The sequence below is a fragment of the Scomber japonicus genome, chromosome 18, assembly GCF_027409825.1.
Source record: "Scomber japonicus isolate fScoJap1 chromosome 18, fScoJap1.pri, whole genome shotgun sequence".
Classification (NCBI taxonomy): Eukaryota; Metazoa; Chordata; class Actinopteri; order Scombriformes; family Scombridae; genus Scomber; species Scomber japonicus.
This window is the reverse complement of record NC_070595.1, coordinates 8,947,492-8,971,928: the sequence shown is the minus strand read 5'-3', so window position 1 is coordinate 8,971,928 and position 24,437 is coordinate 8,947,492. Positions and strand designations below refer to the sequence as shown.

The 24,437-nt window shown below is 40.0% G+C and overlaps 4 protein-coding genes across 5 annotated transcripts; all 4 read left to right on the top strand.

The window, feature by feature from the left end:
• Window positions 1-575: 575 nt before the first annotated feature.
• Window positions 576-7,317, top strand: foxred2 (FAD-dependent oxidoreductase domain containing 2). 2 transcript variants are annotated; one of them, XM_053337738.1, is made up of 10 exons: window positions 576-707; window positions 1,606-1,823; window positions 1,943-2,248; window positions 2,346-2,597; window positions 3,433-3,756; window positions 3,904-4,070; window positions 4,335-4,500; window positions 4,790-5,016; window positions 5,137-5,307; window positions 6,476-7,317. In XM_053337738.1, the coding sequence occupies exons 2-10, from the start codon at window positions 1,609-1,611 to the stop codon at window positions 6,712-6,714; spliced, it is 2,067 nt and encodes a 688-aa protein (XP_053193713.1). In that variant the 5' UTR covers window positions 576-707; window positions 1,606-1,608; the 3' UTR covers window positions 6,715-7,317. The 2 variants fall into 2 exon arrangements, with proteins under 2 accessions (XP_053193713.1, XP_053193714.1); XM_053337739.1 differs by having other exon boundaries at window positions 1,603-1,823.
• Window positions 7,318-7,484: 167 nt separating this feature from the next.
• Window positions 7,485-12,196, top strand: ankrd54 (ankyrin repeat domain 54). Its single transcript, XM_053338197.1, has 8 exons — window positions 7,485-8,126; window positions 9,189-9,236; window positions 9,315-9,413; window positions 9,605-9,676; window positions 9,927-9,974; window positions 10,896-11,020; window positions 11,183-11,290; window positions 11,425-12,196. The coding sequence occupies exons 1-8, from the start codon at window positions 7,739-7,741 to the stop codon at window positions 11,497-11,499; spliced, it is 963 nt and encodes a 320-aa protein (XP_053194172.1). The 5' UTR covers window positions 7,485-7,738; the 3' UTR covers window positions 11,500-12,196.
• A 309-nt stretch (window positions 12,197-12,505) lies between these two features.
• On the top strand, window positions 12,506-18,096 carry hmgxb4a (HMG box domain containing 4a). Its single transcript, XM_053338246.1, has 13 exons — window positions 12,506-12,619; window positions 13,284-13,389; window positions 13,575-13,711; window positions 13,839-13,914; window positions 14,008-14,586; window positions 14,717-14,920; window positions 15,412-15,590; window positions 15,775-15,859; window positions 16,504-16,568; window positions 16,709-16,805; window positions 16,899-17,062; window positions 17,210-17,332; window positions 17,424-18,096. The coding sequence occupies exons 2-13, from the start codon at window positions 13,353-13,355 to the stop codon at window positions 17,466-17,468; spliced, it is 1,791 nt and encodes a 596-aa protein (XP_053194221.1). The 5' UTR covers window positions 12,506-12,619; window positions 13,284-13,352; the 3' UTR covers window positions 17,469-18,096.
• A 1,232-nt stretch (window positions 18,097-19,328) lies between these two features.
• si:dkeyp-69e1.8 (uncharacterized protein LOC100001340 homolog) lies at window positions 19,329-21,916 on the top strand. Its single transcript, XM_053338483.1, has 3 exons — window positions 19,329-19,366; window positions 19,716-19,864; window positions 20,675-21,916. The coding sequence occupies exons 1-3, from the start codon at window positions 19,342-19,344 to the stop codon at window positions 21,536-21,538; spliced, it is 1,038 nt and encodes a 345-aa protein (XP_053194458.1). The 5' UTR covers window positions 19,329-19,341; the 3' UTR covers window positions 21,539-21,916.
• The last annotated feature ends 2,521 nt before the right edge of the window (window positions 21,917-24,437 follow it).

The window sequence follows — 24,437 nt, the reverse complement described above, 5'->3', positions numbered from 1 at the left end:
ACACACACACACACACACACACACACACACACACACACACACACACACACACACACACACACAAAAAACATGTTTTTCTTGTTGTTCTTTCAGTTGAAGGTTTAAGTTTAACTGTACACAATGATGTATGTGCAGAGTTTGACACTTGAAGCCTGTTTTTACATCCATGGGTGAAAATGGAAAGTTAAATCGTTAAATCTGAGTCATTTGGAGCCAATCATGGTTCAACATGTAATTAACAAGCCTCCACTTCACATATAGTGAAAATTGTTTTTTCACTGAAACAGGGGGTATCTTGCTCAGCAGTTAAACTTTTAATATTAAACATATTTTCATGTTCAGAAATTGAACTTTAGGGCTCTTAGAGTTTATGCAATGAATGCTAGACCGACTTCCCCACATGAAACTGGGCATATAATGCAGGCCAGGGCATCTAGGTCTACTCTATTCTATTCTACTATATTCTTTTCTATGCTGTTTTATAATCACGCCCCTTTTATGCAAGCAGCGCTCCATTGGTTTTAGTCATCCTGGGGGGGAAGTGGGTTGAGCTAGTGGATTTTCAGAGGGGAGTACAGACACACATAAACACTGTCTCTCACTTTAGGCGTTTTAAAATGCAACACAGTAAACATGTAGCTGTGTCGTCACGTTTGCTGCAGGCTAAACCGCAGATGTCGCGCACTAGGGATCGACTCCTATAAAAGGTAATGCAGGTGTTTACACGTTTACATGTCCGCGACCTCACAGCTGGATCAGCGGGCTATGGCAGCCGCTGCATCCTCCACACAGTGACATAACATGGGCTGGAGAGTTCATGGAGAACCGGGGGATTCCTACCCCGAGCCTAGGGCGCTTGTCTGTTTGGTGTCGTTACTGTATCTCATGACCTATCTGTGTAGTCTGGGGTCTATTAGTTGATTGCTGAATGTATGTATACGCTCCAGAGTAGAAGGATGTGAGGAAAGTTGCCAGTAATTTCCCAAAAGCCCATGCAGCTACCCTTCAGTCTGTTTAATAGCAAGCTTTGTTTAGTTTTAGCTTGAAAAAACACATGTTAAACCTATTTTACTGTTGGCTTCCTAATATATGTCTTAGCAAGATGCTAAATGCAACATCCATAAAGATTATTTGGTGATACATTGTTCTATTTTTTTTTATTGTTATGAAACCTTTATTTAACTATTTGATTCCCAGTGAGATTACAAGAACTCTTTTTCGAGGGAGCCCTGGTCAAAACAGCAGCAATGCAGTAAATGGTAAATGGACTATACTTATATACAGTCCATTTACTTTTCTAGTCTTTTTGACCACTTAAAGTGCTTTTATACTACATGTCACATTCATACACTGATGGTACGGGCTGCCAACCTGCTCATCAGGAGGAACTAACATCCACACGCACATTCACACACCATTGACACAGCCATTGGGAGCAGTTTGAAGTTATGTATCATGTTCAAGGACACATGGACATGCAGACTGGAGGGGTCGGGAATCGAACCACAGATCTTTGTTTCTCTCCTTATTGCTACATTGATCCATTGTGTGATTTTATCCTGTAACTATTAAGACACTTGTACTTCACTGTCTCATGTCCAGCAGGTTATGGATTCGAGCCTTACTTGTTTGATCCTCTTCATCCTGATTGGCCTTGTCAAATGTTCTGTTGATGACCAACATCACAACAGCACCCGCCACTATGATTACTGCGTGCTTGGAGCAGGGCCTGCAGGGCTACAGATGGGTCACTTCCTTTCCAAGGCTAAAAGAGACTACATCATCCTGGAGAGGAACTCAGGACCGGGTAGCTTCTTTAACAAGTAAGTGACTTTGTGAAAGCCTGGTGGGGCATAATGGGGCAATGGAAGTGCATGGTACTTGTCTGTCCTCCTGTCCTGAATCACATTTGACACATACCTTCTCTGTTCTGTGTGTTGAGGTATCCCAGACACAGGAAGCTCATTAGCATCAACAAGATCTACACAGGAAGGCAGAACCGAGAGTTCAACCTGCGCCATGATTGGAACTCGCTGCTGAGCGATAAGCCTGACCTCCTGTTCAAGCGAGTCAGCAGTGAGTTTTACCCGCCAGCTGATGCCTTCCCACTCTACCTGTCCATGTATGTGAAGGAGCTCGGGCTCAGAGTCCAGTACGGTGTGGATATCGGAAGGATCAGGGCAATGCAGTCAGCCACCAGTAGGAGTTACATCCTGACTGATCAACATGGCATGGACTACAAATGCAGGTATTTTGCATTATTCTCAACCTGAGGTGCAAATTTTACATGTGAAAGATTTTCAAGGATTGCATATCATGTTGTGGTGGTGTCCTCTCTCCCTCAGCGTCCTTCTGGTAGCCACAGGTCTGTGGGTTCCTCAGGAGGTAGAGTTTGTTGGCTCTGACCTGGTTGAGGGCTATGAGTCCATCTCCACTAACCCCGAGGACTATAAGAACCAGTTCGTACTTATCCTGGGCAAGGGGAACTCTGCTTTTGAAACAGCTCAGAACATCCTGGGAAGAGCAAGTCATGTCCACATGGTCAGTCGCAGCCCTGTTCGACTGGCTTGGCAAACACATTATGTGGGAGATCTCAGGTAAAACTAAACATTTGTTTTTTTCTTTACTTATCTTTTCTGTGTATGAGGGTTAGGGTTAATCGTACATCTACATCAGTGGTTTCCAACATCATTTTAGATGTACCTCAACAGCCCTATCAACACCATCCATCATGTTCCACATGTGTTCATTTGAATCCATGTCAAATTGAATGTTTAACATTATGAACTTTATAACAGTGGATTTTGATGCAAAAATTGTTTATACAATTGACCTATCAGTGTTTAGGTTGGTTTGGTCAAGTTTGGATTCATACTTTAATTCTTAACAATTTATCTATTACCTTTAGCCAGTTATTTTAACTGTTGATCTTTAACTTTTAGCTAACTATTTCAGCAGTTTAACTTACTTTTAGCTAACTATTCCAACTGTTTAACTTTTATTTTATGCAAAAACTGTTTATCTTTTAGGCTAGTTGTAACTCCATTTAAATGATCCAACCATTACTTTTAGCTAACTGTGTAGACCTCTCTGCTTGCTAGCTTTCACTCATTCTCAATTGCAACATGTAGGGCTATTTTCCTGGGCAGGGATTAAGTCTAGTCTAAGATTAGTGTTGTTTCTCAATGAAACTTCTCAATGAAAGACTCTTGTCTTCAGTCTAGGACTAGTCTTGATCTCCGTCTGAGAAACTGGACCCTAGTGTTCAGGTGTTACAGTGTCTAAATATATGGATATATTTTTAAATATCAAATAATAATTTCAAATACTGTTCTGCTTTTCATATATGAACTTCATCAACTGTTCTGCATTGGCACTTTTCAGTATTCAGTATTATTAACATACATGTATCTGTTGTTTTTGTTTTGTCAGAGCTGTGAATAATGAACTAATAGACACTTACCAGCTGAAGTCCCTTGACGGCTTATTGGAAGCGCAGCTGGAGAAAATAGTGATTGTTAAACGAAAGGAGAAAGGCAGCAAGAAATCAAGCGGAAAAAAACATGGCAATGAGAAGAAAGGACAGTTGTATGTGACTTTAAATAAGTACATACAGGATGAGAAAGAAAAGAACAGCTCTGATGTGACAGCTGAAGAACTGCCGGGGTATCACATTGACAATTTCTCCATGCGAAAGCCCTACGACCGGGTGATTCGATGCCTTGGATTCCGATTCAACTACAGCATATTTGACAGGTAAGTAGATTCATGTAACATGGTAGTCTTACTGTACTGTGCCAGTATACATGCATTACTGTCCTCTCAAGAAACACTCTCAAAATTGAGTTTTTTTATTAATATATATATTTTATATTTATTTATATTTTTTTTAAATCTTCCTAGCTCTGCCTGCCCACCGAACAGTGCGAATGCAAGAGGGAGGTTGCCAGCTTTGTCACCATGGTATGAAGGTGAAAACACCCCTGGGTTGTTTGTACTGGGAACTGCTGCCCACTCCAGAGACTACCGCTCATCTGCTGGAGGGTTCATCCATGGATTCCGTTACACGGGTGAAAGACCTACAGATATTTATTTTGTATTTAGTATTTGAGTATTCATGCACAGCATTCTTTCACCGCAGCCATCACATCTTGGTCTATGTGGCCTGATTCTAACCACATAATGTAATGGACAGTACAAAAATGTGTCACAGTTGGAATTAAGATGAATTATGTACCCTGCTTTGCATTCATGTATGGCGGCCCTTTTGCTACATCAGTTCTACCTAAAATCAACATGATGTTTAACTGAGCTGTTTGGATCCTTTACCACAGTGCGAGCTGTACATCGTGTACTTGAACAACGTTACCATAGCAACCTGTGGCCATCTACAAAACTGTTGACAACACAATTGCAGTCCTGGATTCTGAAGCGGATCGGCGAGGCCTCTGGGCCATACCAAATGTTTGAGATACTTGGGGATATCATACTGCTTCGAGGGTAAGCTGATGTTATTTTGATGTTACAGGTAATAATAACGTGGATGATATTCCCAAAGAAAAGGTCTAATTATTTTGTAATTAGATGAATTGTAACAACAGTGATTCATCCCATGAATCTCACTCTTCTGTACTCATTACATATTACACTGTTCTTCATTATTATCATACTGATATTATGCTGAAAATTACATTACGTGACCTTTTTCCAGCAAAAAACGACAAAGCTGCAGTTGAATGCTTTTCATGCTCATCATATTTTGGTCCTTTGTTCTGTTCTTGACTCAAAGGTCTCACTGTGAGTACGTGGAAGAGTTTCCACTCCAGGCCTTGCCTCAGTTCTCCTCTGTCTCGGGACATGAGGTGTCCAAACATGGACTGATCATTCTGGTCATGCAGTACGGGAAGAAGAAGATTGACTATTTGGGGCGTGGCAGGGCAGTAACAGACTGGACCAAAGCTTGGAAATCCAACTTTCTGCACCCGGTTTTGTACTACTATGACACACTTCCTACTGGTGAGTAAGAATCCTGCTGCTATTAGAAGGTTAAAGTACATTTTAGGAATAGAGTCACTGCAGTTTTAACAGGTAATGAATTCTGTATTAAGGTTAACACAAGTCTTTTTTTTTTCCTAGAGGAAGAAATGAAGCTCCGTCCCCATGGTTGGCCTTTACCCAGGCCCAAAGCAATCCATCACATGGTTGAGGACTTTCTTGCAGAATGGGAAAGCCCCATATCACACATCCAACCACTGCGGCGCTTCCTGGAACACTGTGTCCAGACTGACCTCAGAGCTTTCTATGCAGGTAAAGCAGCATGTTGACAGCCGGGTGGAGCCCAATCTGCTCCTATCCACATTAAATATGTTCTCTCATTTAAACTGGAGATATGAGGCTCATCAGTCTCAGTTTTTCACTAAAAAATGCTCCAATTTTTTACAGTGAACAAGGACCTCTTGCAATGAACATTGTTTAAAAAACTCTTACTGAAAGCAAGGAAATGATTAGGGACATCATACATATACATAATTGTAATCAATAAAATAGGAAATAGTTTAAGGGTTTTTCCTGCAAATAGTAAAAAAAATATAACTAACACAAATATTTTAATTCTTTTTTAATCCATGTTATGTTTTGTATAGAAAATAAACACAGGTAAACTAACATTTTTAATGAGTCCCCTTTGCAAAACATGTGGCAACAAATTGAGGACAATGATGTTGAACATTTACAAATGTGTGATGTCTGCAGTTGATCAGTACAGTAATAGAGGACTTCTTGGGATGTTGGGGTGTGTGTGTGTGTGTGTGTGTGTGATTTTCTACCTGTTGTTTCATGTGTTCAGTGACACTAGCAGGATACAGAAAGTATCATCATGTATTGTAGTGATGATGCATTCCAGTAAACTGCGGCTACTGTCAGTAAAGAAACTAACAGAAACCTGACATTCACAATCGATTCATTAAATAGTTTTAACTATCCTACACACCCACACAGGTGTTCTTTATTTAGGCTGATTACATCTGGAAATAATGTGAAGTCATTAAACTGCTCATGCTGGTGGAAACAATAAAGTTGTCCAGCCTTAAAGGGTGCAACTAACCAACAGAAGAGTCAGGGTCATCTGCACTCCCACACAGAAAAAAACCTCCCACAAAACTGTGAAGATGACCATGCATGTGTAGGGCCCTTCAACATTTCTGCTAATGAGCATTGTTGAAATAGTTTGATGTGGAAAACAGTCAAAAAGAAGAAATGCAGCCAAAAGAAGAACCAAGAAAGTCGAGATACTGTCCATTAGTTTACTATCTGAGATATTTTTATAGTAGTGTGGTAAATTGCATCTTGAAACTTCCATTCACACTGAATCACAATTGCAGAAAATTAAAAATGAAACTTTTAATCATGTTGCATTTCTGAGCCACACTCCTCCCAGTGCTGTTGTGACTTATTCCTGTTTTCTCTCATCTTTTAGAATCATGTTTCCGCTTCTCCCTTATCCACCGCAAGCCACCACTGTTTTGCCGCCAAGGATACTTGAAGCAGCAGGGAGTCACTCACAACAGTCTGCTGAGGCAGTACTCTCTCGGCCCGGGACTCATGCCTACTGAGCAGGATGCGGACCCATCAGAGGCTGACACTGCATTCTCCAAATACCTGGCACAAGCTGAAGCCTCAATGTCTTCAGGATTGAAACTTGATTTCTTACCTTAGCGTGTTAAAGCTATGCCTATGGCGCCATTTAGGTTCCTCATACTTTCTACCTCCAGTACCCATATATTAATAATTCCATCCACGAGACCAAATACTTTGACAGAATACCATCCTGCAAATCAGTGGTTCCTAACCTTTTTGGCTTGTGAGGTCTATACTTGCAAACCCTCGTCACCACTGAACTATTTCAACCAAAGAATAATTTTCCTTGCTTTAGTTTGATCATGTTAATGGGTCCTAAAGATGTAAAACTATCTGGCAGATTAGAGGAAAGTCTGAAAATAAACTTCTATTAATCATCTCATGGCCCCTCAGAATGATCTGCTGACCTCTTGGGGACCCCAACTACCTGCTGCTTATCACTGGAGAGTCACCTAGTCCCTTAAAAGTTCCCTTATTAATATTATCATTACTAATATGATTTCTCACTGAATATTGATATACATTATAAAGTTATATTTCATATGTATCCAGATGTGAATGGTTGTGTATTTGAAGCTGTAAAGGTGGAGGGCTGAAAATGATTATGCATTATACATTTTACACCAAATGAAACGCACATTGAAGAGTGAATAAAGATGTGTCTTTATTTATCCATAGAAATATGTTTTAAAGAGTTATTATATTATACGTGTGTGATTGGCTCCATGCTTGCCTTAATCCTATTGGACGTGAGCGATTTAATAACGCGGGATCTGATTGGTCGTTGCTGCTCTGAAGCTGTGACTGTACAATGGGTGTGCCTTTTTACTACTGTTGCTATTCGATGAAATGGAAAATGAAATAGGGGACATTTTGGTGCTGTGAAGGAAAGGTACCCACTATTATTTAATTACTTATTAACCAGGATGCGAGGAATTTAATGGGGTGGGTTCTGTGTTGACGCGTCGTGCGATGGCACCAGACGGAGCCAATGCAAAGTTGAGTCCTGATATCAGCGACTGCTTTATTTCCTTTTTGCCTCGACAGGACTAGTAAGGACCGTGTGTCGTGTAAACACTTCTTCCATATGTCACTATAAAGCATGGACGGGTGGAGCCCAATCGTTGCGACACCTTCGGATAACGACCGCTCCAGTTCGGAGGGGGAGTACATGGTGGAGCCTGAGCCCGGAGACGAGACCCGGGAGGACGGAGTGCATCGCGGTGATAACGTGGACGGGATGGACGACGGTGGCACCGCTGTAGGGTTTGGAATAAGTGGGATAGGGGAGGGCAAGGTGGTATTGGGTCGAGTCGGACAGAGAGACGACAAAGAACTAAGGTACCTGCACTTGTTGTGGGAGCCGGGGAGAGCTGAGGTAGCAGCCGGCGGTGTGGCGAGCAAACTGGGGAAGGTGACGGGTAGCAGCCGGGCCAGGCGGAGCCATAAAGCTGCGTGGAACCACGGTCCTATTGGTAAAGATATTTATGGTAAGAGACAGCTAATGTGACCAATACAGTTACATTGTTTATCCATTTGACATGTAAATAAGGTGTGTGTGTGTGTGTGTGTGTGTGTGTGTGTGTGTGTGTGTGTGTGTGTGTGTGTGTGTAATAGAAAGACTAAGCTAGGTTTGACTTAAGCTACATTTAAGCTACAAAATACAAGCTAAAATCTAATAACATCGTGTGAAGATATTTTTATACCGATATTTTGATATTGATATTTCAATAACGACATTTTCTATATAGGAGTCTCGTGCTTGCATACAGTATGTAAACAAAACGTTAGTATATGGTCCTTTTAGATAACACATCAGTCATTTGAATATTACTGAACAGGTAAAGTGAGGACTCAGTTGTATCACAGTCTAATATCATAAATCACGACAGACATTTAACATTTAGGCTGTCATGATAACCAACTTCCTAAAATTTCTGAACCACACATACCTCATCAGTCTTAGATTAATGTGTGATTCCTTTCAGAGAGCAGAGAGTTGATTCTTCAGTTTTTATGCATTTTGTTTATAGAGGAAAAAAATATTAGCAATCACAATATGTTATTGTCTTATTTTGCATAAAATAGGAAAATTTAAGGATTTAATTTAAATTGTATTAAAGAATGCAACAAGATTTATTTATTTTTTTAATAAATATGGGTCAAACAGTCTCTAAATGTCACAAAAATGTCTCTCAGTTGCAGAAAACGTTTATAAAAGGTTGAAATATTTCCATGTTGTATGTTAGGTGTACATTCTGGATCACATCAGGAAGAGTCATCTAATTTGAGACTAAAAGAAAAAAGTGTTAGGGTGTTTTTACTGCTTTCAAATTCAAATAAGGGTCTAATGTGACCCTGACCAGTAGGGACTGGTTAATAACCTGTGTCATAATTTCCTGTTCCTACATAATGTAAATTGTAAAGCCACGTATTTCTCTGAATGCAGTCTTTGTTTGTTGCTCTGATGGCTGTGTGATCTGATCCTGTTCATCCAATTATGAAGCAAAAACATTTACATACCTTTTACTTTGAATGTCTTATCTCCACAGCTGCAAAAAGACTGAGGGAAGCGGCGAACAGCAATGACATCGACACAGGTACAAACAATGAGGTGACACATTGAAAATGACTTGAGGGACTATTTTTTCTTTGCTAAAAATGTTGTGTTCTTCCAGTACGAAAGCTCCTGCAAGACGACATAGACCCCTGTGCAGCTGATGACAAAGGAAGAACAGCCCTCCATTTTTCTTCCTGCAATGGCAATGAGAGCATTGGTAGGTTACTGATGGTTATTGTATTGCTGTTATGTCCTTGAACAATACACTAAACAAAACCGGCCCTGTAGTTTAACCCCCACATGGAATAAAAGTAATGAAAACAGTTCATCAACAGGAGTTACTATTTTTAATGCAATAATCAAAGCTTTCAAGATCATCAAGAACAATGTCCTGCCTTATGTTTGCAGTGCAATTGTTGCTGAGCTACGGCGCTGACCCCAACCAGCGAGACAGTCTTGGGAACACCCCCCTCCATCTGGGTAAGACAGAACAATAAGCGTGACCTGTAAAGACTGCAGCACTGTGGTCAGTCATGCCTATGACTCTGGTTTCATTGTGACACAGCTGTGCAGCATTAGACTCACTACTGTTAAAATGGGCAGATACACTACAGAGTAACATAAACATAACATCAGATTTGTGTGATATTTTTTACATGTAATAAGATTAAACAGCTTCATTAGTGTATTTTGTGTTGCAACATGCTCATTTCAATCTGTTTCTCTTCAGCGGCCTGTACCAACCATGTGCCTGTAATCACCACGTTGCTGAGAGGAGGTGAGAACACCGTAGTGGTTTTGTGCTCTTTGTGTGTGCGTGTCGCTCACAGTTTCACATTTTAAGCGTTTTCTATGTAGGACTATCTCCAAGTGTGGTTTCTGTTCCCATGAAAGAGCTTATGTAAGGTATAATGCACAACTAGATGTGCATTAAAGAGGAGGTCAAGCGTATTCTCAGTCAGCAGCAAATGTAATCTTGTATTTTTATTTGTTTATTTGAACATTTTAGACTCAAATAGAAAGATATAAATCAAAGGTTTGTTTTTCTCAAAGCTTCAGCATGTTCTGTTACTCAGGTTGGCTAGAAAACATCTTGTTCTTGTACATATTTAGAACAGTAATTATATTTTGGCACATAGATGTTGTTGTACGTAAGATAGATAAGTCTCCATGATATATGTGCAATAACACACTGTCTGTTTTTCCAATCATTTTATTTGCCCCCCCCCCTTCTTGCAGGAACACTAATATTACATTCCTACTAACAATAGCGGTTCATCATAATGTACTATTAATAATACAAGCTCAATAATGTGCTTTGTGATGTCCTGATATGGATAAATAATAGACACGGTGGATGTGAAGACAGCTGTAGTGCTTAGGAGATAAAGTGACTTAGTAACTTAACACTTACTAAATATGAATCTGAAAAGAAAAACATATAAATCATCGTCCATTTCAACACTATTTTTAACTTAATTAGTCTTTTAAACAGGAAATGATTTTAATAACATGAGTTTAACTATTGATGAGCACTGATTTAGAAAGGGGAATAAATTGTCCACCAGTGCTAATTTTAAGTGTCCTGTGTATGATTCAATTGGACACTTCTGAAACAAATATTTTCTGTGGCACTGGTGTATAATTGGTGATAAGACTGTGTAACTAAGAGATTTGTCTTCTTATCGTTTCCGTACAGGAGCCCGTGTGGACGCCCTCGACCGAGCAGGCAGGACCCCTCTGCATCTAGCTCGCTCCAAGCTGAACATCCTGCAGGAGGGAGATTCACGCAGCTTAGAAACCCTGAGAGGGGAAGTGACACAGGTAGAGGATGAGTTAACTTGCACAGCTTGAGTCATGATTTGGGGATTTGGTACACATAGATCCTGATGGTCCTGAATGGAAAAGCATCTTCTGTCCTTTCATAGATGCAGAATGATTGTTACACAGCTTACTATCATCTACATTTTTTCACCATCCTTACAGATTATTCAAATGCTGAGGGAATATCTGAACCTAATGGGCCAGAGTGAAGCTAAAGAGAGACTGGAGCACATTTCCACACAGCTGCAGCAAACACGCACCAAAGAGCAGGTGAGACATACATGCTCCCTGAACGCCTCTCAGATTCACATTCATAATCATTTAGATGTATGCTGTAACTAAACTAGATATTTCTTTCACCATTTCATACATGATTGTGTTTTATTTTTGCTTTTTTTTTTCAGGTGGATGAAGTGACTGATTTATTGGCCAGTTTTACATCACTCAGCCTACAGAAACAGAATTTGGGGGATAGGTAGAAGATATAAAGCATATAGAGAGCTGAAGTCCTGCTCCTTCTCAAGCCAGCCTCTGCTCCACTAGCCTCAAGCGGACAAGCGAACGAGGAACTGAAACTAAATATCTGTCCACAATACTAAGGTACTGGAGTAAAGTAACCATTGATATTTTACGCAGCTATTATTGTGCTTGCATTTAATAAATAGAGGGAAGCTGTTGCTGTCCAGTGCTTTCAAAATAACTTGGTTAAAATAATGCTCTTATTTAACCGTCCACTGCAGTAGAATAGCTCAGAGTATGAAGAAAAAGAAAATCTTGTATCACATTAAAGCTTTCCATAAAAAGATAACAATAAAAAAGTGGTAGTGGACCAGAAGTGCAGTTGGACGTCGGCTCTCTATTGTGTGTGTGTGTGTGTTTGTGTGTGTGTGTGTGTGAGAGAGAGTCATAGCTGTGTGTATTTGCTGACATGTTCTCTTTTTGCCTGCCTTTATTAGCTAAGTTCTGTGATAACTATTAGACACATTTCTCATTAAATGAGTACACTGTTTCACATGTTGTATTTTTTTTCTTCCTCTTATCAACAGCATCTTTGTATCACGTTGCCTTTTTTTCTCTTGTATTGCATGTTATGTTTTGGATTTGGACTGTACTGTAAAAATGGATTTTGACTGTTGTTGGAAGATGGATATATCTGAATAAATACATTGAATTGTTTATCTGTCTACCTATGTATCTTTTTTATAATTACTATTTTTATAGGCCATTAAAATATAAAATAATGAATTACTTTTTTTAAATGTAGTATATTTACTTATGAATTATTCAACTGATAGTAAAATTCCTGTTTTATTGTACAATTATTCATTATTTCACAAATGCTTTATTACTATTTCTGTGGCACTTAATAAATAATATAAATATACATACATAATATAAATATATACATTAAATAAGTTGTCATTTTGAACAGTATGCTACATTGTATAGTCTATAATGAATATGTTGCTAATGTGCTACTTTCCTCTGCGCTGAGTGGCTGCTTCACTCAAGCCCCTCCCTCTTCAGGACACGTATTGTTGCTTCACCGAAAATAAAAGATGGCGACTGGACCCGCGTAAATTGGACAACCACATAGAGGTAGTAAAGTTTAATAAACATATTATTTCCTCACCTCCTAGTGTTAGAGCATACTATAAATACGTATCCGCCATAGTTATTTGGTCCTTTTAAGGCAGCCGCGGCCTAGCTGTGGGTGAAAGCCTCGGACTGTCCTGAGCCGCTTTCACCGGCAAGATGAGAGCTCAGTCGGTCAGTACGGACCCGAGTGCTCAAAATGTTGGGGAAGCTAGGGAATCAAAGTGAATGGAGAGGGGGTGTGTTTGTGTATCTTTACGAAAGTAGGCGGGAATTTGTTTTGCTATCAAATTTTTTGTACGCTTATATCGGTGAGGCACTAGAGAATGACTGTAATATAACGCAAATGGTATTTTTCCTCAAGTAGCGGCTAATCACTGACCCACTTCTCCACTTTTGAGCATGTCCTGGTTACATGCAGCTCTGGTGTTGCTTGGACTGCTCAGTGTGGGTGTAATTAGTAATAGTTTTAGCAACTAAATCGCTGTTGAGGTATAGCTACATTTTTTGATGGGTTCGTGTAACAAAATGGCAAAGCTTCCTACTTTGTTATTGTCTAACTGCTCTCACTTTCATTTTTTGGTGGGCTAGCATAGATATGGTAGATGATAGATATGAAATACTTGGTACTTGCATTGACATTTTCCTTCTTGGTATCACCTAACAGGTCAGTATCCTGCCTTAATGTTGTCACCGACATCCTGTGACAATTGAACGTGTTGACAAAGGAGGAACAATGGCTTTTGAGGAGATCAAGAGCAAAGGAGGAATGGGTAATGTCTGCTTGTAGTGATGATCTACTGTGGTCCTATTACACATGCTTATCAGAACTATCCATTTTAGTGCTGTTAAATACAATAAGTTGTGACAAAACTGCATGAGACCCATCACATTGGCTGTTAATTATCAATTATATGTGCTTAAAATAGGATTATAACAGTCATTCCACATATTTTAGATATGGGGATGGAGGGAGACAGGGGTCTTGTAGCTGGTCGCAGCCAGAGAGAGAAGAGGAGGTCATACAAGGATCTGCTCAGGGAGGAAGAAGAGATCGCTGCTCAGGTCCGCAAGTCTTCCAAGAAGCGGCCCAAGGTAAGTAATCTCTTTAAAATATTATGACATCATAGGTTATTAGTACAGATAGCTTGTAATATATACTGCTAGTTATGGTGTTATTACATATTTGAATGTTTTGAGCTTCTGTGTCATTCCAAATCAGGATTCAGAGCTTTTCATGCTGGGAGGGGACTCACATAAAAAAAAGAAGAAACACAGTGATGACTACTATTACAGAGGTGAGAGGTGGATTCACTGTAATACTCTTGTATTTGAATAAAAAATGATTCTTCAAGTGTATTTACTTTTTTCTTTTCTTTAATCTGTGTTAGACCATGATGGCACAGGCCCACCTCCCCATAAAAAGAAACACAAGTCTGCAGACCGCTCCCCACCTCTCTCCTCCCCCTCATCCTCCCACCCGACAGATACAGCGATGGGCCTCCTGCAGGCTATCACTTCTCCCCTGGCCACAGGTTCGGACCCTAACCCCCACTTGCACAAAAAACCCTCCTACCCCTCCTTCTCCTCGCACTCCTCAAAGGACCGCAAGCGTGAGAGCAGCAGCGGCGGAAGCAAAAGCTCCTTATCTCACTCCCGGCCTGTGTCTTCGTCGTCGTCTTCCTCCAAGAAACACTCCTCCTCTTCCTCAAAGTCGTCTCTGTTCCACGGCGGCGCCACCAAAGAGGAGCCCCTGACGCTGCGGGAGGCAGACGGGCTAAAGATGAAGCTCATCATGTCACCAGAGAAAGAGGAAGGAGAGACCTTTCCTTTCCCACCTCACTCGTCCAAAGGAGGTGTAAAGAAAGAGAAGGACAGAGACCGCATGCAGCTCTCAAAGTCACCCAAGAAGAAAACACAGCAGAGTCGAGATCCACTGCCTGTGGTGGGGAAAGAGGTGGAGGTGGAAGGTAAGAAAGCTTAAATTGAGGTTCATAGGGATGTAAGTGAAGCTATTTAGTCCCAATATATGGTTCTTCTTTAAATATTTACAACTAGTTTTATTTATTGATATCCATCTCTGTGTTCTCTGTTATACAGGTCATTACGGAGGAGGCATGGGAGATGACAGCTCTTCTTCTGGGGCAGAGCTGGAGGCTGGTGAGCTAGTTATAGATGATTCATACACACACTTGTCGAAAAAGAAGAAGAAGAGCAAGAAAAGCAAGAAGAAAAAGGACAAAGAGAAAGACAGAGACAAGGATAAGAGTGGGAAGGACAAGAAGCACAGCAAAGGATTTGGAGGTGAGTTTACGACGTGTTAAAGAACGGAATACAATGTAGTATTGTTGTCTAGTTTTTTATTAAAATTTGAGCACCTATGTAGCAGCATTTGGGTTACCAGTTTTTAAACTCTAAACACTTAAATGCTACCAAAACAAAGACATATTTTTAGGGCAGCAACTGATGGTTATTAGGTTATTATTAGTCTTCTGATTAATAGTTTTGGTCTATAAAACATCAAAACAGTGAAAAATGTCCATCTCAATTTCTTTGAGTCCACTGTTACATCATCATATGTCTTATTTTATTTTTAAAAAGGCCCAAAACTCAAAGATAAGACGAGGAAACGCAGCAAATACTCAAATTTGAGACCCTGAAACCATCAAAATGTTGTAATTTTTGCTTTAAAAGGAGTATAACAAATTGGGGGATATTATTATAATATTGCAGCTCTTCTTTGAACCCCTCATATGGTTACCTTTTCTTTATCTTTGTATGACTTGTATCTCCAGATTCATCGAGGGGCCACAGCCACTCCCATCCCACTGTCACTCACAGTGCTGTCGGTCCGATGTACGCCATGGGCGCGCCTATCCCTCCACACCACCACCAAGCTAATGATACAGTGACAGAGAAGAAGAAAAAGAAAGAGGACAAAGAACGGGACAGGCACGCGAAGAATAAAGACAAGGTGAGATACAGTCCCTCATGATTCCTATAGTTACAAACTGTCAAAATAAAAGTTTTTTTGAGTGCTGAAATTTCAATTACTAATTTTACGAGGTAGATAACTTTTTGCTTCTAAATGTCATTTTTCTTAATTGTGCTTCATTGTTTCTTACTTAAAATTGTTTTTTTTCTTTATCCTCTCACAGCCCAAGAAGAAGAATATAACAACAGCATATCAGGTGTTCTGTAAGGAGTACAGGGTCAATATAAATGCAGAACAACCAGGACTAGGTAGGTCATATTGTGACATACAGTATTACTCTCTTGTAATGACACTACTTATCCTTTTAAACTATTACTAAGACCACACTGATACGTTTTCATTTTTGAAATGCTGATTTAAAACAAAAACGATCTCCATCCACACTAGTGTTTTAGCACCGTTTCAGAAATGATCTCCACCCATACTAACACGCCTGATAATGCATAACACATGAACGTTGATGTACTATAGCAATGAGAAATTACACTGTTGGACATGGGAATCGTCTCACATTGCTCAAACAATAGCTTACTTCCTGCACATATAGACAGTAGCGTTATAAAATGCAGAATTTAACTGCAACACAGCTGCTAGCTATGAAAATGTCAGCAACACCTGTTATTTGTTATCCATGTTGAATTAACCTCTGGTCCTCAAGGCTGATGTCATTTGTTGGTCACTTGACAAGGGCGTGACGCGTCAGGGTGGGTGTCTGCATCATTTTCAAAATAAAACGGGATCAGTCCTCGTTTTAGAGGTTTTGGAAACACTGGAGTAGCGCAGATGCTGGGTGTATACATAGCAAAAGTTATGTGTTTTAAAAGGAAAACATAATAGTGTGCATGCAGCCTAATAGAACCCTTGTAAACATCTTTATATGTCTAATCTGCAGTCTTTGGTGAACTAAGCAAAAAGTTGGCGGAGGTGTGGAAGGCAATGCCTGAAAAAGACAAGCTAGTAAGTTTTTTTCCTTACTTGTAGCTGATTCTGGAAAAATAAATGGAAATCCATCCAGTTTAATGGAACAACACTGTCATGCTTGCTGTTGCATTCGTGCATTAAACGTCCTGTGGTTTTCTCTCTGTTCTCCTGTGCAGGTTTGGAGGCAGAAGGCTCAGTATCTGCAGCACAAACAGAACAAAGCTGAAGCCACCACAGTCAAACACAAGAGCTCCAGTGAGGCCAAAAGCAAAGGTGTGTTTGACTCTTAACTCAGCTGATTCAGAAGCATTTATCACCTCAGTAGTCTCATTACTGTTGTCTTTAAATCATGTTTCCTCATCAAAGTGGTTGGAGTAGGAACAGGGATGGTGTCACCCAACAAAACGCCCGGAACCATGTCCCTGTCCCCAGCTCGGGTCCCAGAGGTGGATCCCATCGACGCAGCAGCTCACCTGCAGCTGCTAGGAGAGTCCCTGTCCCTGATTGGTCACCGGCTACAGGAAACAGAGGTGAATTACCACTCGTATGCATTTATAACATCTGTACAGACATTTAAGTTTTGTGCACCACATTTTCTATTTGATGTTTAACATGAAGATGTTTCACTAATAAGCAGTGAAAAATAAAGCATGTGACGGCTGTTTATCTCGTGTTAGGGGATGGTGGCGGTGTCCGGGAGTTTGTCTGTGCTTCTGGACTCCATCTTGTGCGCACTGGGCCCGTTGACCTGCCTCACAGCACAGATACCACAGTTAAACGGATGTCCTCGAAACGTCCTGGTATGTATTTGCATTTATGAACCAAATTACACACACTGTATTGATTGTTTTTATTGCAGCTTTCTAACATTTTTCTCTCTTTTCATTTCAGTCAAATACGTTGGATAACATTGCCTACATCATGCCGGGGCTGTGAGTGAAGGAGGAGGATGATCCGTCTGGATCTGGCAACACAAGTCAAAAGATTTGACTGTAATGGTCCTTTAAAGCAGAGACCCTCAGAATTTAATTTAAGCCACTGCTTTGGCATCTGAAAATATTTCTAGTGTCAACATGTTTTTAAAGTGTATTTTTTTAAAAACCTTGTTCTTTTAATTTTCTAATTGTTATATTTTTAAATGAAACATTTTACTGAACACGTTAATCTTTTCTCAGCACGTCATTTTAGGTTTATTGTTACTGTACAGTGTGTTTTCAGTGTGTGAATGGGTGTATGTGCTGTACTGAATGTATGTGTGCATTCACTTAGCTTGTTGAGTTTTACCGCCCTTGTACATGTCCGCTTTTTTTTTTTTTATTATTTGTACAGGAACATTTAGGTCATTGTCTTCTCATCATCAACATAATGTAATATATTTGTTATATCTCTTCCTTTTACCATGTAAAAAAAAAAAAGTACTGTCACACCGTGCTGTTTTATACATTTGATATTTTAGGTTTAGATTTTGACTGTAACATAGGATTTAAAAAATTCGAGGGAATCAAGAGCTGTTGAGAAAAATCACTGTCAGAGCTGCTCATTTTCAAAATGGCAACAATAAAATATGACCTGTTTCCAAACTCAGCTCCTGCTTTTTTATTTTAATAAGTAATGAGTGCAGTTAGGGTTTGATTATATGTGCTGAAGTATGCAATAAAATGAGATTTGTTTTCACTTTGACATTAAATGCAAATAGTCTTAATACATCAAATTCAAAAATTCAGGGTCCCATTCCAGTCAAAAATGTGTTTTAATTGTTTTTATTAAAGTTGGATGTTTTATCTAATATCTGTTATTTGGGTTAATGATGTGATGCAACCCAGTGTCTGATTGGTGTAACCAGTATTTTTTTTCATAAAAATCTGGTTATATACAGGAAAAAATATATAATCCTCTTTTGCAATGCTACACTATGGTTTTAAACAACAAATTTTACATAATGTCAAAACTTATTTGGAAAATATAGTTTTTAGGATGTGTCCTGCTCAATATGACAAAGTACCTTAAAATTTAAATGTAGAAACACTAAAACATTTCTTTTCATTTGATGTTTAATTAATTAAGTAATTATTTTTTATAAGTGCACTTAAATGCACTGTAGGTAAAATATTTAATATCATTCTTTTGTGATTACACCATTTGACATTTTCAGGCGCATTCAGTCTTACTTTTGGTCAAAAAATGTTGCAAATGTCATTTTATGTCAATGATATAAAACCAGCAAAAATAAAAATACAATAAACCTGATACTGCTTTTAAAAATATTTTTAAAATAATAATAAAAAAAATCTTGCCAACCCATATTTGTCACTGACCCATTTATTTATTTCTATGGATTGTTTTTGGAAAACTTTTATCGCTACTACTACAACTACTACTAAGTTGCAGTAGTCATATGATGCAGTCAACTTAAATTCTGCCCACGTAAAAAAAAAACTGGCCCTTGCTCTGGGTGCTCTGGACTTAGCCCTGGGTCTAATAAACTCCTAAATCCGCCCCTGGATGTAAGTGCAGAGTTCACATTCATTTAAAGAGGAAAGTTTATTGCCTCCAAATCATCACATATTATCCAGGCTTCTTCATATCTAACACTAGTAGGCAGGAATGATAATAATAAAACTGCCAATTCATTTTTTGCATAGCTCAACCTCCACAACAGATGGAGCTGTGTTTCACCTCTGTTGAAGTCAGTATCAGAGGCAGGACCAGGGGCAGAACCAGTCAGCCTGCAGGAACGAGGAAGTGTTCAACCCCCCTGATTCAACACTAAATACGGCAGTGAGCAGGACTGAAGAAGAGAAGAGAGGAGATGGCAACGTTTGATTCACACTCAGGTATGCTGGATGGTTTTCTCTACATGTCTGTTAGCCGCTGGATCTGTGATCACAAACAGTACAAAAAGTCAGTTTGGGTGCGGCTCATATATATGACGTGTATAAAATGAGAGGTGGCTGTTTAAGGGCGCTGGCATTGCTTAGAAATATCTGAAAACATTTCTGACTACACCGGATCATGAGACTGAAATTAAATCAGCTGTTCAACAGAATAAACTGCACGCAAAATAAACATCATGTGACTCTTGCGGTAAAACAGGAAATGATAATTCCTATATCATTATCATAATATACTCACTACACACACAGTGTTGACCATGAACAAAGTACAGTGTATTTGTATTTGCAGAGCTAAGGCTGGTGGTGCTGGGCCGGGCTTGGACAGAGAAGCGTCCAGCTGTCTCCACCATCCTGGACCTGCAAGACAAGGAGCAGGGCACAGATGGCCAGGACAGCCAGGAGTGCAGCAAACACAGAGGAGAAGCTGCAGACAGACAGGTTGGAATAAAACAAACACACACACCCTAACCCTAACCCACACATATTACATCAGATAACAATGGCTAAAGACAGGAAGCATCTTTACATAATTTTTAAAAGTTGAGTTAAAGTTGGATCATACAATATAAGGCATAGTCAAGTCTTGTAAAGGCAACACACGAGTGAAAAGAGACAAATGCAAAAGTTAAAAAAAAAGATTTAAAAACAATATATAGGCAAACAGAAAGAGAGAAATATATGAACACATAATTAGAGCTGTAGCGAGTAGCTGATCTGCATCATTTTGGCAATTAAATAATAAATTCATTTATTAAGCAAAAATGTCAATTGCAGCTTCTTAAATTTGATGATTTGGAGGTTAACTGTGTCATAGATTATAATAATATGGAATATCTTTGGCTGTCTTTCATTTTTGACTGCTGATCAGACAAAACTATGCATTGTCACAATTTCCTGCCATTTTATAGACAAAGCTATAAATCGATTAATTAATGGATCAACTATCATATACATAAACACATTTATGGATCTTTCACCAATACATTTGAACTAAAAGGCATTCCCGAAGTGTATGTGCAGAATTTTCCTTCAGATCTTGAACATTTCCTATCATCTGCATAATGTCTGAGCTTAAAGGAACAGTTCATCATTTTTGTATCATTGCAGAGAGTTAGATGACAAGATTGACACCACTCTTATAACTGTAGGATAGCATAAAGACAAAAGCCTGGTATATTTGAGTTATGTGCACATAATTCAACTGTTTTGATGGTGTTTGTCCTTAATGCATCTGCTGCCTCTCTGTAGGTGATGGTGGTCTCCAGCCCAGACTGGTTCAGCGGCGACTGCGACTCAGATGACAGAAGAAAGCACATCTCCTCCTTTATTGCCTTATCCAGCCCGGGGCCTCATGCCTTCCTGCTGTGTGTCCCTGTGAACCAGCCAGCTGTTGGAGAGGCTAAAGTGCTGGACGTCCTGCAAACGTTGTTTGGCCCCTCTGCAGTCAGCAGCAACACCATCATACTCTTCACCCATACGGAGGAGCTGGATGAGGGCGAGCAGCTGGAGGAATACCTGGTCACGTGGCGCAAGGACCTGGGGGCGCTGGTGGAAAGATGCGGTGACAGATATCACACCCTGGAAACCCGTGGTGGAGAACCAGAGGAGAGGAAAGCTGTGGAGGAACTGCTGGAGAAGGTGGAGAAGATGGTGAAAGAGAGTGGGACACAGCACTTAAACTGCCCCCTCTATCAGGAAGCAGAGGAAATGCTGAGAGCAAGGCAGTTAGAGATAGTCAGACAGAGGAGAGGAGAGCAGCTCGACGACCAGGCACCTCCCACAGACTCACTACCGGAGGAAAACGTGACGGATGAAGAGATGGAGAGAGTACGGGAAGAGGCAGAGAGGAGCGTAGGGGATTTGAATGTGGATGTAGATAGTATTTTCCCTTCTACCGTCATGACTTCCTCGCATCCTCCTTCTTTCCTCTGGGGCTTGTGGGAGAAGCTGACAGGCTGGATCAAGTGGGCGTCCAAGCTTGTGAGAAGGGAGGCCTTGGCGGGAGCTCTGGTAGGCCTGTTTGTGGGAGGGCCATTTGGAGGTATGGTGGGGGCCACTGTGGGATCAGTGGCTACTGAGGTGGGGAGAAGAAAAACACAGAAAACTAAATAAGTCATAAAAAGTTATTATGCATTCATTTGCACTTAGAAGTCAATTCACTGTGTTCAGCAAACCAACGTATTACTGAGCTATTGGCTTATCAGCTAGCACCAAAACAAGTATTTATATTAACAACTGAGCACTACTTATTTTCTATTTTAGGATGGGAACCACTCTAATGAGGAAAACTGTATTATCTAATGACTTAATTAATGGTTATTAAATGACCCTGTGTCGATAAGACCCAGTAATAAGCCATTCATTAGAGTAATGTTTGGGTTGCCAGGTTTGTAATATCCCTTTTGGCTGGTGTATCATCCTCTACTAAACTTACGCTGTCTCTCTCTTAAGTCTTCTTCCATTATAATAATCATATAATAATAAATCTGCAGAACAGTGATAATATGTAAGTGGTGTCACTTACATATTATCACCCTTTAAGCTAACACTTGCTTCTTATGCATCCAGCAGAAAAGGGTTAGATAAACATAAGTACACTCATAAGTTAACTCTCTTTTAGCTCCATTTTTGGTCTCCACCAGCTCCAGCAGGAAATATCCATTTCTGTGTTCACCAACTAGTCACTAATCTTGTCTGTCTGCTGTTTGGTTCTGTGCAATGAGCGTACAGTCCGTTTTTAGAACTTTTTTGATGAAAGAAGTCACCCGTCGTGGCTGAAAATTAAAACATGAGAGCCTGGAGAGTCAATGCAAACAGCAAAGTTGCGGGTCGGAAGCCAAAACAATGAGATATAAAACACTGTAAAGCTCTGTAGATCTGAGGGTAACATATGTGAAAATTCTGTGGTATCAATCAATATGAGTGACACCTTTCACATTACACAGCCAACTGATCCATTGATATCATAAAAATATTCATCATAACTGCTTTAAGGTGTCATTAATTTGAAGGATATCCACAGCTTACCTGGCAACCCTAAAAACTAGTGGCTTATTACTGATCTATAAATAAATACCACACTATTCATTAACCATTAAAAAGTCATAAGTTTTAGACTTTAGAAAGTGACACATCAGATGGTTGAGAACACTTTTGTTAAGAGGCAGTACCAAGAAACGTCCACATGGTGGAGACATTGACCTTTTTATTGAAGAAGTATAAATGTTTGAGGTGAACTGAGAGATACTTTTTTCCTGCTTACCAAGCAAATAAAAGCTGCTGTTTTAAGTACATGTCACTGTTATTTCTCTCATATGAATCTCAAGTTATTTATTTTAATAGAGCATGATTGAGTCAGGGAGAGTTATATCCAATTTAAGAATGTCTAACATACAGCATATATTAATGGGAAGCTCCAATCATAAAAGCAGTTATTTTCTGAGATATATGTGTCTAAGCAACAACAAATGACTGGAGAATGAAGAATAAAGTGAGTGGATACAGAAAGCTTCATGCTGGATAATCTCAGCTGAGCACCAAAGCAGTGTGATGGTCTCCCAGACTCTCTCCTCCTCACACAATGGCAGGTTATGGCTTTGACATTGATGTAATTGATACTCTGCTAAAACCGTCAGCCATAACCCATCCTTACATCTCTCTCTCTCTCTCTCTCTCTCTCTCTCTTCTTCACTTTCCCTGTGTCTCTCTACGCTGCCGGCGGCTTTGCCTCAGGAACAGCTAGGCGTTTCCGAATGTGGGTGGTCCGGCCGGGACGGGAGGGAAATAGAGAGAGAGAGAGAGAGAGAGAGGGAGAGAATTAGCCCAGCTCTCATGTTTCGCAAAAAAAAAGGAGAGAGAGAAAGAGAGAGAGAGGGAAGGAAAAGACGCTAGAAAGAGAGAGTGAGTGAGAAGGAGCGAATGCGAGAGAGAGTCAAAGGCAGAGAACAAGCTTAGGGACTACATCTGTCTTCCAGATGTGGCCTCCACACTACAGTTGTCTGAAATGGGAAAAAAGAAGGTTTTAAAAGTACAGGAAAATTGGTGCTAAACAGTTTTTTATTGTTAGGGATTACGCATACAGTATAGACTACAGTATACAGCACCAGCTTGAGAATCCACCAGCTTGGATACGCTTGCCTTTTTCCCTCTTCATGAAACTGCAATGAAATAGCACACTGGACCCCTTGAAGTGAATGTATATAAGAGAACACCTGTCCAAATATTATTCAGTCTCAGTGGATACACATCACGGATAAGACAGAGAGAGGAATGATGGAGTTGGCATTATGAAGAAAAATTAATGAGGATTTCTTTGGAGGGAGATGTATTTCTTCAGGAAGACAAAACTATGGGACACAAAAGTATCATATCAAACCATATCACTAATCAAGGATGTGGTGTCCCTCAGTGTGTCCCTCAGGGTGAAGACGGCCGTCGGCAGTATCAGTTTGGAGATGAGACCTCACTAGGACAGAGGGGGGAAGTAAAGGGGATGGAGAGTTGATTTGTGCCTGTATGCATAAGCAAAGCCAAAATCTGAACAAACATGTGAGGGAATCACCAGTGAGCCATCATTAACACACAGGCTGTAACTCCTGCTCCTCTCCCTCAGAGCAAAAATGTTGTTGTAAGGGCCTTGCGGTCCCCCGGTTGGATTGGGGGCAGTCTGCTGTGAGACGTGGACACCGCAGTATTTTTTTGTTATCATCGCGCCCCACGGGCTGGAAAAGACAGCAAACCAAAGGAAAATAAACAAGATGACACACTTTTTCCTTTAACAGTGCAAGGCCGTTCCCCTCACTGCGGAAATCAGGCTTTTATCATTTAAATACTGCACATTGTTTTTTCCATAAAAGATAGAGTGACATTTTAGACCTGGGTTGTTTCTTCAGAGTCCAAAAAGCAGGAGTCATTTTTTTACACATAAATAATTTGGATTAATCTGAACATAATAGTTTGTAAATGCAGAGCAGCTCTGTAGAAATGTAGAAAACCTCAAAATAAGAGGTCC

What these genes read in the sequence shown, in the direction of transcription:
- foxred2 (XM_053337738.1), top strand. Translation starts at nt 1,609, where the DNA reads ATGGATTCGAGCCTTACTTGTTTGATCCTCTTCATCCTGATTGGCCTT. An exon ending in GATATCATACTGCTTCGAGG is followed by an intron (nt 4,501 to 4,789) that starts GTAAGCTGATGT and finishes CTTGACTCAAAG; the next exon opens with GTCTCACTGTGAGTACGTGG. An exon ending in CTATGACACACTTCCTACTG is followed by an intron (nt 5,017 to 5,136) that starts GTGAGTAAGAAT and finishes TTTTTTTCCTAG; the next exon opens with AGGAAGAAATGAAGCTCCGT.
- ankrd54 (XM_053338197.1), top strand. Translation starts at nt 7,739, where the DNA reads ATGGACGGGTGGAGCCCAATCGTTGCGACACCTTCGGATAACGACCGC. An exon ending in CACCACGTTGCTGAGAGGAG is followed by an intron (nt 9,975 to 10,895) that starts GTGAGAACACCG and finishes GTTTCCGTACAG; the next exon opens with GAGCCCGTGTGGACGCCCTC. An exon ending in AAACACGCACCAAAGAGCAG is followed by an intron (nt 11,291 to 11,424) that starts GTGAGACATACA and finishes TTTTTTTTTCAG; the next exon opens with GTGGATGAAGTGACTGATTT.
- hmgxb4a (XM_053338246.1), top strand. Translation starts at nt 13,353, where the DNA reads ATGGCTTTTGAGGAGATCAAGAGCAAAGGAGGAATGG. An exon ending in GAAAGAGGTGGAGGTGGAAG is followed by an intron (nt 14,587 to 14,716) that starts GTAAGAAAGCTT and finishes TCTGTTATACAG; the next exon opens with GTCATTACGGAGGAGGCATG. An exon ending in ACGCGAAGAATAAAGACAAG is followed by an intron (nt 15,591 to 15,774) that starts GTGAGATACAGT and finishes ATCCTCTCACAG; the next exon opens with CCCAAGAAGAAGAATATAAC.
- si:dkeyp-69e1.8 (XM_053338483.1), top strand. Translation starts at nt 19,342, where the DNA reads ATGGCAACGTTTGATTCACACTCAG. An exon ending in AACGTTTGATTCACACTCAG is followed by an intron (nt 19,367 to 19,715) that starts GTATGCTGGATG and finishes TTGTATTTGCAG; the next exon opens with AGCTAAGGCTGGTGGTGCTG. An exon ending in GAGAAGCTGCAGACAGACAG is followed by an intron (nt 19,865 to 20,674) that starts GTTGGAATAAAA and finishes GCCTCTCTGTAG; the next exon opens with GTGATGGTGGTCTCCAGCCC.